General features: G+C 37.2%; 1 protein-coding gene across 2 annotated transcripts in view; it reads left to right on the top strand.

The window, feature by feature from the left end:
• Window positions 1–12,122, top strand: part of SENP2 (SUMO specific peptidase 2) — a 33,490-nt gene that overhangs the window by 547 nt on the left and 20,821 nt on the right. For both annotated transcript variants that reach the window (XM_021692735.1, XM_021692734.1), the window contains exons 2-5: window positions 2,387–2,442; window positions 6,898–7,031; window positions 7,458–7,524; window positions 9,348–9,438. In XM_021692735.1, the coding sequence (XP_021548410.1) occupies window positions 2,387–2,442; window positions 6,898–7,031; window positions 7,458–7,524; window positions 9,348–9,438 (348 nt within the window). The remainder of the gene's footprint in view (window positions 1–2,386; window positions 2,443–6,897; window positions 7,032–7,457; window positions 7,525–9,347; window positions 9,439–12,122) is intronic.

Raw genomic sequence — 12,122 nt, 5'->3', positions numbered from 1 at the left:
TGTCAGAGCCCAAGCTGGTTGCTGTCAGATGGGGCTGTATCGTATCTTGCTACTCTTAGGTTGAAAACTAAAAATTGAAGGAATACTGTCTGTGTTGTGGTTCACTGTTAACGAAGCACACTCCCAAGTGTCATCTGTAGGCAGTAAGTGCAGCTAAGGGAAGTGAGATTCATAGCTTGCCCAAAGCCGTTTTGACTGCAAGAATTGTTCTCTTAGCACCAAGAAACAGCAGCTGTTTTGTTCTGAAACAGCTGTCAAACTGTGTGTGTGTGTGTTTTGCGGGGGAGGGGGGGGGTGGTACTGTGCTTTAGAGTTAGCGTATGAGGGGGAAAAATTAGGTGTTTGATTCCTTTAAAAAGATCACTAGTTTGTACTCTAAAATTCAGGTAAAATTTTGGGAAACCTGAAAGTTGGTTTGTCTCATTTCATACCACCTTGCTTGAGAATTAATCTAGAGAATAAAATACCGTACCAATTCTATATACCCCATCATCAACTTTTAGTGATCAAGTGTTAATTTCATTTTTTTTAAAATTAAGCCTCAAGATTGTTGAAGAGTGGTTTCTTGGGAGCTTGAGAGAACAAGATGATTTAATACATGAGTCTGAGAATGCAGGCCATTGATGATGTTGGCTGTTGGCTAAATTCCATCATGTGTTCTAGAGAGCCCAAGGTTTCAACCTATTCTTTTCTACCTTTTTGTGAAGTTGATGTGAGGATCATTTGAGAACATGTTGTAAAGTGCCTAAAATGATGCTTAATATATATAAGGATAGTATTTGTTTATTCTACCCCAAGGGCCTTGTGCCGAGGCTGGTGCATGATAGACACTTGGTGCATATTTATTGAAGGAGAGAATGTTAATTCCCCCTCTCCATCCTTTCTTTTCGCTGTGAATCCCTGCTTTCAAATAGATGGAACAATGATTTGGAGATGAAAACCCTGTTCTTCACCACATATCCTTAATCTAAACCAGTTCTTCACAATGTAAGCCATTTTTCAGTCAAAATGAAGCCAGGAGATCTTACTGGGACTTTAAAGTTATGAACTGAATGGTATTCTCCTGGGATTTATTCTGTTCATTATTTTTGGTAAAACTGATCAATCATAATTATCATTAAAAAGATGACTAATAGTATATCATAAGCCTTTAACATTCTTTTTTTTTTTTTTTTAAAGATTTATTTATTTATTTATTTATTTGACAGAGAAAGACACAGCGAGAGAGGGAACACAAACGGGGAGTGGGAGAGGGAGAAGCAGGCTCCCCGCCGAGCAGGGAGCCCGATGCGGGACTCGATCCTGGGACTCCAGGATCATGACCTGAGCCGAAGGCAGTCGCTTAACTGACTGAGCCACCCAGGCGCCCTAACATTCTTTTTTTAAAGATTTTTTTTTTTTATTTGAGAGAGAGAGAATGAGAGACAGAGAGCATGAGAGGGAGGAGGGTCAGAGGGAGAAGCAGACTCCCCGCTGAGCAGGGAGCCCGATGCGGGACTCGATCCTGGGACTCCAGGATCATGACCTGGGCCGAAGGCAGTTGCTCATCCAACTGAGCCACCCAGGCGCCCAAGCCTTTAACATTCTTGAGGTATAGGTCCAAAAACTTTCCCAAATTCCCCAGTTTTTTATTACCACTGTAATTTAGTTTCCATGATAGAAGTGCAGTTAAATAGAACAACTTTTCTGGCTAAGAATTATATTTTAAGGCTTCTTATATTGTCTACTTCTAGTGAAGTAGATGGCTTTCCTTGCAGGGGCGGGGGAGATGTCATCTTTCAAAATGAAATTATTTGTTTTAAAATCATTTCTGGAGAGGGGTGCCTGGGTGGCTCAGTCGTTAAGCATCTGCCTTTGGCTCAGGTCATGATCCCAGGGTCCTGGGATCGAATCCTGCATCAGGCTCCTGGCTCAGCGGGAAGCCTGCTTCTCCCTCTCCCACTCCCCCTGCTTGTGTTCCCTCTCTAGCTGTCTCTCTCTCTCTGTCAAATAAATAAAATCTTAAAAAAAATAATAAAAATAATAAAATCATTTCTGGAGAGAAAAAGGAAATACTAGTCCTAGGCTCTTACTTATGTTCATTTACTAGCCAAGTAATTTCTGGCCAGTTTCAAGTTTGTACTTTAGCCAGAGTACAGATTATCATTTGATAGGGAGTTTTGAGTCCCTTTGAAATAGTTTAAGCAATAGTGTTAAGACCTCAAATGGTAAAGGCCTACTATAGAGGAGTGTTTTCTTTGCAAGCATCAGTTGAATCTCATTTTTTTGACAAAGTGGATGAAGAGGGTGTGTTGTATGCATAGTAGGTTTACTTACAGAAATGGATGTGTGTATATGTAAATATATATATATATATATTTTTTTCTCTCTCTCTTTCTTTTTTTAGCACTTTGTTTTCTACAGTGGACGCTGATGAAATCCCAGCTAAAAGACCAAGATTAGGTATTGAATATGATAATTTTTTAAATTACATTTTTTTAAATAGGAAAAGTATATGTATGGAACAAAATTCAAAAGGTAAAAAGTATGTGCAGTGAAAAGTAAGTCTCTTTCCTGTCCCTTTTCTACTCAGTTATCTTTTCTGAGGTAACCACCTTTAACCGGGACTTGACTATCTTTCCAGATAAATAAGGCTGTATGTTGAATATGTATTTTAAAATTTTCAATCTTCTATAAAGAAAAGGTGTTTTTTATTTTTGAGGAGAAAACATTGTAAAAAACTACTTCAAACTAAGTCATCTAGTTCACATAGCTGAGTGAATGAATCTAATGTGTTGCCCCAAATTGTTTATTTTTCTGTATCCAGAGGGCTCGACATAGCTTGATAGAAGAGAACAAAACTAGATTAAAGGAAAAAGGCACAGTGGAGTGCTATAATAGTATTTCCTTTGTCTCAAAAATGAATGTGCATTTCGATCTACCTCCAGATGTGGTAGTTAAGAGTAGACATGCCTGTTAAGATTTCATTTAAATTCGATGAGTACTTATTGAGCATGTCTTACTGCTAAGCAATGTGTTAGGTTCTAAAGGAACAAGAAAAAATGAGTAAGACAGGGTCTCTGTTTTTAGGGACCTTAATTGTGTAGATATATGATTGTATCATTGAGGGTATAAGACAAGCATATAAATAATTACTAATGTCGGTAGGGATGTGATAAATGAAATAAGAAAGATAGTTACAAAATACTGTCCAATTTTCAGCTGATTAAAAGTCTCAGTAAATATTTGATGAAAGAGTGAGTATGTGAGATGGATCTTAAAGGATGGGTGGGATATCAACAGAGCAATAGGAAGGGAAAGCATTCTAGGCAGAGGGAACAGTTATGGGAGAGTTGTGCAATTCAGGAAACTGAATAGAACTCAGGGGAAAAGTTGGCTAGGGAGAGGTGTATCACATTAAGAGGACTTTGAATGCCAGATTTATACTAAATTCATTAGGACAGTATTTCCCAAAGCACAGGATAGATATCAGTTCAGGAAATGATTTTAGGGGATACAACATTTCATAGCATTAAGTAGTATGTGAATTATGTAGAAAAAAGTTATATCCTTTTCATTTGTTTTTAATTTTCTGATTATTTCAAGCAGAAAATCTTGATTTAATGCTAGTATGTTTTTAATACTTATCTACTACATGTGACTCCGCTTTTTTTTTTTTAAGATTTTATTTATTTATTTGACAGAGAGAGAGAGATCACAAATAGGCAAATAGGCAGGCAGAGGGAGAGGGAGAAGCAGGCTCCCTGCTGAGCACGGAGCCCGATGTGGGGCTCGATCCCAGTATGCTGGGATCATGCCCTGAGCTGAAGGCAGACGCTTAACCGACTGAGTCACCCAGGCGCCCCGACTCTCCCTTCTTTTTTTTTTTTTTTAAAGATTTTATTTATTTATTTGAGACAGAGAGAATGAGAGAGACAGAGAGCACATGAGAGGGGGGAGGGTCAGAGGGAGAAGCAGGCTCCCTGCCGAGCAGGGAGCCCGATGCAGGACTCGATCCAGGGACTCCAGGATCATGACCTGAGCCGAAAGCAGTCGCTTAACCAACTGAGCCACCCAGGCGCCCTCTCCCTTCTTTTAACAGGCCCAGCTAGAACTTACATTGTTACATTTCATTTCTTTATAAGGCAAATAATGTTTCTTTACATTTATAGTAGTGATATAAAGTTACCTTTCTTTTTTCTTAAAGATTTTATTTATTCATTTATTTGAGAGAGTGAGAGAGAGAGAGCACATGAGAGGGGGGAGGGTCAGAGGGAGAAGCAGACTCCCCGCCGAGCAGGGAGCCCGATGCGAGACTCGATCCCGGGACTCCAGGATCATGACCTGAGCCGAAGGCAGTCGCTTAACCAACTGAATCACCCAGGTGCCCCAAAGTTACCTTTCAAATACATTTATTTAGCAAAAAATATGAATCAATTTTAAACAAAAATGTAAATAAATAACAGTGCGCTAAAGACCTTTGACAGTGGTACATCTGAAACTCATGTAGCATTGTGTGTCAACTATCCTTCAGTCAGAACAAAAAACCAAAAAGAACTTTGAGGGTGGTATTACAGAAGTTTCCTGAAATAATTATGGTAAACATCTATTTCATGGACTTTCTTCCATGTTAAAGACCCCTCCCTCCATGATTTCCATGAAATACGTATTATAATTTTCTGAATGGCTACTATAGAAAGGAACCTAAGCCAAGGGGGAAGCAGCAGGTAGCAGGTGTAATACTTATTGGCAGAGTTTGTAAAGGTCTACAGGAATGCATCCGATAGGCCTCTCCGTGATGATGCCTATTGAGCACTTGAAATGGGGTCAGTGTGACTGAGGACCTGAATTTAATTTTAATTAAATATAAACTTAGGTGACTACATGTGGCCACCGGCAACTATGTTGGACAATACGACTCTCTTGTTTGCTTTTGAGAGGAAAAAAAAAAAAGGGTAAAAGGAAAAAGAAGACCTTAGAATCACAGACACATGATCTTAGAGATGAAAGGAATTTTAAGAGATCTAACTTAGTCTATTGTGAGGAAAGTAAGGTGGTCTTTTCCCCATTTTACAGATGAAACAGGCCCCCCCGACTCCCCCTTAGCCCCTCCTCTTCTTCTTCCTCCTCCTTCTTTTTTGAGTTATTGAGATCTTTTTGGCATAATCTCGAGGAATACTCAGATTTTTACAAATCTGTAGGAAAATAAGTATTCCAATACTTTTTAGCATCCACTATTTAACTCTGTTAGTTATTAGGAATACCCTGTGCCCCCTGGGGTCTGGATTACAGGCTCTGGATTAAGCACCAATCTCTAAAGCTTATATTCTTCCACTTAAGAAAGTACAGCAGAATATAAGTGATATCCCCCAACATTACTAGAGGGATAACCAGGAATTCTCTAAGTCTTAAAATGAGAAACAAGTAATTTGCAAACTTTGATACTTTTACCTATTCTCTAGATACAAATTACTTCAAATTGCATTCTGCTTTACTTAGCTATCACATCCTCCCTGTTTAAGTTATTCCCCTATTTTTCTATTTCTGTTTTATATCTTATATGTTCTGGAGTGCTTGTTGTTTTGAAGCCACCATTTCAATTTCAGGCTTTTTTTTCTCTAAAGCACAATGTGAGTAAAATGATGGTCTCTTTCTCTCAAACTAGTGCTTTAAAATACCCTTAATTGGGAAATAGAAAGGAAATTGTAGAGAACCAGTCAGTAGTGTAGGAAATGAGAAAGGAGTACTGTCATAAAAGGAGGAAGTGTGGCAAGCACTGAAATCTACCCCTCCCTCTTATTTATTTACTTACTTATTTTGTAATCTTTATTTTTTGGTGGCAGGGAGGGGTGCATCAGATCTAACACATCTCAGTAGAGGGATAGCCTTATTTCATCATAGATGTATAAGAGCTGCATGTTTTATGCTTTGCTAATTCTACCCTTGAGTAGCCAGTGTATAATAGGCACTTAGTAAATAGTTATTTAGGAGCATATTGTTACCTGCCCAGGAAGTAAGGACAAACCGGTGAGTAAATTATAGTGCTTCCTGTAAGATTCTGCCATACTTAGTGTCTACGTGCTGCAGGTTAAGTTATGCCCCTATCTCTCTGGTTTATTTATTTTATATATTCTGAAGAACTCATTGCTTAAAAGTTGTCATTTCAGGGCATTTATTTATGAATCAGTATGTGATTTGCTGAAGTGATGATTTCATGTTTTTGTAGCATCCCAGAAGAGATAACCTTGTTAAAAAACAAAAATCACAGGGTGCCTGGTGGGGCATGCGACTCTTGAACTTGGGGTCCTGACTTCACACCCCACACTGGGCCTAGAGCTTACTTAAAAATACCAACCATCCAACCAAACAAACAAAAACAGGAGCGCCTGGCTAGCTTTGTTGGTAGAGCATGTGACTCTTTTTCTTTCTTTTTTTCTTTTTTTTGAGAGAGAGAGAGAAAGTGTGCATGAGGGGGCGGGGTGAGAGGGGCAGAGGGAGAGAGAGAATCTTAAGCAGGCTCCACAACCAGCATGGAGCTCAATGTGGGGCTTGATCTCACAACCATGAGATTATGACCTGAGCTGAAGTCAGGAGTTGGACGCTTAACTGACTGAGCCACCCAGGTGTCCTGCATGTGACTCTTGATCTCAGGGTTGTAAGTTCAAGCCCCACGTTGGGCATGGAGCCTACCTAAAACAAAACAAAACAACCCCAAAACCCAGAATCACAATACTGGAATTCTAGTTATTCAGATAGGAGGAAAGTTACTTTTATGGATACCTACTTATCTCAGTGATTGAAAATAGGACTTCTAATAGAGATTGAGAGAGGCCTTTTCTAAAATATAATCTTATTTTTTTGCTAGAAGTTTATTATTCTCTACTTATATGTATATGTAATCTATATTATATTGTCTAGATTATTTCATTCACCAAGTCAAAACCAGTCTCTACAATGCTGCCAGCTTATTTGGATTCCCATTCCAGCTGACCACAAAACCCATGGTAACTTCTGCTTGTAATGGAACACGGAATGTGGCCCCTTCAGGAGAGGTCAGTGGGGATAGGGTTCCATTGGGGCTACTGATCTTTGTACTTATTCATTAAAGTTAAATTTTAGAAATATTCTTTTTAGGAATTGAGTGGAATGACTTCTTTCCAGAAATGTTGATGTCTTTATTAGCCTTGATATAAAGGCCAAGAAGTTAAAGATTAAGAAATTACACATTAAAAAAATATTTATAAAGAGTCCAATTACTAGTGCATCTGCTTTTCTTGTTTAAGTATATGTAAAGAACCTGAAATAGTTATTTTATATATAATTTTGTGAATCTTCACCAGTTAAACTTTTGGTCTTACTGATGATGTCTCTTCTGTGAGCTAGTGAAATAATCACCAATAGAGTGATTTTTTTATATTAAAAACTTATTTAAATTCTAAAATTGAGATACTACAGAGGTGATTCTATTTGATTTTAAGGTATTTTCGAACTCTTCATCTTGTGAACTGACAGGTTCTGGATCCTGGAACAACATGCTGAAACTGGGTGAGGTGGTCAAAAGTCTTTCTGCTTTCCTGTACCTCTTTTGGCCTCTTTTTTCTGAGTTTTGAGAATATGAAAGGAAAACAAATACTGAGTTGGGTTGGGATGAGAACACAGACATATTCTCTCTACCTTCTAAAAATTATTAAGTAGTTTTCTTTTAGAATTGTCATTGAATTTATTTTTTGTGTTTTCTGTTTGTATTATCAGTGTCCTTAATGTGACTTAGTTCAGAGTTCATTCATTAAGAAAACAAATAACATTTCCTGAGAGCTTACTCTGTGTCAGGCATGTGTTATCAAGGATAACAAAAGGACAAAATAATAAATAAAACCTTTCATAACAAAATACAAAACAAATAATAAAATAATAAAACCCTGTCTTTAAGGGACATCATCTGATTGGGGAGCAACTTTAGGTTTCCAGTTCTCATAGTTTTATGCATTAGGAACCTCCATGTCGTTCTTGGAGCCCAAAATTGAATTGTAATTATTGTACATAACTGTATAAAAGTCTGTCATGGGGAAAACTAGGAAGAATCCAGACTCCTGAAAATGACTGTGATATCTGTCACACAGGCCTATAAAGTTTGAAAGAAAGGGATAAAAGCTTTTAGAAAAATTGTGGGTTCTGAAGTCAAAAGTGGAAGAAACTAAGGAAATGATAAAAGAAACTAAGGAAATAAATGAAACTAAGGAAATGATAAATGATAAAGTGATAAGGAAATGATACTACCTTACAGTAGTAAGTTTCCTTCTCAAGCTTTTTAAGTAAAGTCTCTCCGGTGGCAGAGAAGAGCAAAGGGGAGTAAATGCATACCCCTGAGTCTGGGAATCTAATTCCAGAGGACCTGGAACAAAGATGATATTTTTTTGGAGTCTTTCATTTCATTTTAAAAGTTAGTACAAATTAGATTTTATAATCTATTCATACTGTTTGAATATGTAAATGTTAAAAACTATTTATCATTAAAATGGACACATGGAAGGGATGGTACTGTCTTGTGCCTGAGGTATCAGCACTATATTTCTGTGTGTTTGTGTAGCCTTGTCAGAGAAGCACAGGTATTCCTGGGGCAGGTTTCTTGTATAAAGGAGTCTACAGTCTCTTATCTGAAACCCTTGAAGATGTGCTGGGGAATTTAGAATTTTTCATATCTTAGATATATTGTCTTTTTTGAATATTGTTTTAAAAATCCCATTAGAATTGAACATTGGTTCAAATCAGGTTTTGCAAACAAAGGAATTCAGGTCAGTTTAAGTTTTGCTGCTACAGACTTGTGAAAAAACTTTCAGTTTTAGATCTCTTTACATTTTGGAGTCTTCAGGGGCTCCACAGTTGTGCTGTAGCTTCAGCAGTAAATGTGGCTGATGAAAGTTTGGTTACCCTTTTTCGAAGTATAGTAACCATCTCATAAGTGTTGGAAGCTTCCAGTGAAATAGTAACATATAGTAGGTTTTCATTTTAAAAAACCTTCTGTTTTCTTGGGAAAAAGAAATGATTCGAACAACTCAATTGGATTAGATTACATGGAGTTTGTATCATTGAGTTCTTCATGCTTCTTGATGGTTCCAGCAAGTGGAACTAGAAAAGCTTACCTGTGAACTTTTATTGTCTCTCTGAGATCAAAGACAAATTAAGCACTATTGCTTTTTCTTCAGCTTTTACAGTTTGTTCTGGATCTCTGTATAGTAATAGCATTTGAAAGAATAAGATATTTAGTTCTACAGCGTAGACTGTTCACAGATTTTCTAATGCAGACTGTTCACAGGTTTGGGGGTTTTTCTGTTTTTTTTTTACAATTACAAATGCATTTTTTAAAATAGGTAATAAATCTCCTAATGGAATAAGTGACTATCCAAAGATCAGAGTGACAGTAACCCGAGATCAGCCCCGCAGAGTCCTGCCTTCCTTTGGGTAAGTGTTAAATTCTGCCTTTTTGTAAATGGAAGCTTAGCACTTAGGTGTTCACTCTTGCTAGCATTCCCACTTTTGTTCTATTATGTAAGCTTGTTAAGTAAGTACTCTGAGGTTAGTAACTTGCCAGATGTTATACAGCTATTGAGAGATTTGAACTCAGGTATGTGTTACTTTCTCTGTACTATAGCTTATGCTTATAGCATCTGATTTTGAAAACCTTTTAAAAAGGATTTGTTGCTCACTTCTAAACTTAATTTTTTTTAAAGGATTTTATTTATTTATTTGAGAGAGAGAGAGAGCAAGCACAAGCAGTGGGGAGGGGCAGAAGGGGAGGGCGAGGGAGAGTATCTCCAGCAACTCCATGGCGAGCATGGAGCCCCACACAGGGCTCAGTCCCATGACCCTGAGATTACAGCTGGAGCCGAAACCGTGAGTTGGACACTTAACCGACTGAGCCACTCAAGTGCCCCTAAACTTCATTTTTTAATTTTTTTTTTTTTTTAAAGATTTTATTTATTTATTTGACAGAGAGACAGCGAGAGCAGGAACACAAGCAGGGGGAGTGGGAGAGGGAGAAGCAGGCTTCCTGCCGAGCAGGGAGCCCGATGTGGGACTCGATCCCAGGACCCTGGGATCATGACCTGAGCCGAAGGCAGACGCTTAACGACTGAGCCACCCACGCGCCCTCATTTTTAAATTTTTTTATGTTAATTCCAGTACAGTTAACATACAGTATTATATTAGTTTCAGGTGTATAATCTAGTGATTCAACAATTCTACACATTACTGAGTGCTCATCATGATAAGTGTACTCTTTAATCACCATCACCTATTTTACCCATCCCCCTACCCACCTTCCCTAAAGTTTATTTTTTCCCTAAACTTTATTTTTGAAGTATAATATGCATATGGAAAATGCAGAAACCATGATGAATTTTCATATACTGAACACACATCAGTTTTGTGAAATGTTCTTCTTTTAGTAGTAATTTTCTTCTTCTTTCTGTGTTCTCACATTCTAGAATTTCTATTTCTTGGATATTTTTCTAATTTTTCTCTATATTGATCTGATTGATCTAATTTTTGTATATATTCTCTTTTGTTGTTCTCCTTTCCCCTAAAAACGAAATCTTTTGCTGATTTTTTTTTTTTTTTTTGATGTCATAGTTTTCAAGTAGGAAGAGTCCTGCCACTCCCTCCTCCTATGGTTTTTTATTGCTCTAAGAATCTTATTCTTATTAAAAGAGGCAAAAAAAGGGGCTGCCTGGCTGGCTCAGTTGGTGGAGCATGCGACTCTTGATCTCAGGGTTGTGGGTTTGAGCCCCCTGTTGGTCACAGAGATTACTTAAAAAAAAAAGAGGCAAAGACGTATGCACTACCTTTTCTTATTTCTCTAAAGCTGGTAATTATTTTAAAATTTCTTCTTCTCCCTGCTTTGTTTCCTCTGAACTCCTTTCCCCACTTTGGTTTATTTTGGTCTTTTCTTTCATATTAGAGTCTTTTTTTTTTTTTTAATTGAGCTATAACATTAATTTCAGGTCTACAACATAATGATTTGATATTTGTATATATTATTGAAATGATCACTATAATAAGTTTAATGTCCATCACCATACAGAGTTACAAATTTTTTTCTTGTGATGAGAACTATTAAGATCTACTCTCTTAGTAACTTTCAAATATACAACATGATATTAACTGTAGTTACCATGCTGTGCATTACATCCCATGACCTACTTATTTGATAACTGGAGGTTTGTACCTATGAGTTTAGGTTTGTTTGCTTTTTAAAGATTCCACATGTAAATGAATCATATTTGTCTTTCTCTGACTGACTAATTTCACTTAACATCATACCCTCAGAGTCCATCTGTGTTGTTCCAAATGGCAAGATTTCCTTCTTTTTTATGGTTGAATAACATTTCAGTGTATATTTTCTCTATCACTCATCCATTGATGGACACTTAGCTTGCTTGCATGTCTTGGCTGTTGTAAATAATGCTTAGGTGAACATGGGGATGCAGATTATCTTTTCATATTAGAGTCTTTGTTCAGATATCTGGCAATCTTTGGCTCCCCGTTTCTGTTTAAGAATGAGACATTAACAGAAAAGCAGCCCCTTTGGAGTTGGATAAATAGCTGATTGTAGGGCTAAGAGAGAAAGTATGAACAAGTATCATTTTTTTATTTCTCGTTTAATTCCATCACAGTCAGAGAATATACTGTAGCATAATTTCAGTTCTTTAAAATGTGTTAACATCTGTTTTATGTCCTAGAATATGGTCTGTGTGGGTGATGTTCAATGTGCACTTGAAAAGAATATGTATTCTACTATTGTTAGGTGGAATGTTCTATAATTGTCACACAGGTCAAGTTGGCTGATAATGTTTTACAGGTCTTACTGATTTTCTATTTTTTTGCTGATTGATAAATGAGGAGTGTTGATGTTTTCTCCCATAATTAAGGATTTGTCTACTTCTCCATCTAATTATGTTAGTATTTGTCTTCATGTATTTTAAAACTCTGCAGATGAGTACACTTGACCCAGATTCACCAGTTGTAACCATTTTGCCACATTTGCTTCATCACGCTCTGTCATATATACCTATTTTTTTCTGAAGCATTTGAGAGTAAGTCTTAGACTCATGCCCCTTTAATCATAAGTGCATGAGTATGTTTAT

This window comes from Neomonachus schauinslandi, chromosome 1 (genome assembly GCF_002201575.2).
Source record: "Neomonachus schauinslandi chromosome 1, ASM220157v2, whole genome shotgun sequence".
Classification (NCBI taxonomy): Eukaryota; Metazoa; Chordata; class Mammalia; order Carnivora; family Phocidae; genus Neomonachus; species Neomonachus schauinslandi.
This window is presented reverse-complemented; position numbering and strand designations above follow the sequence as displayed.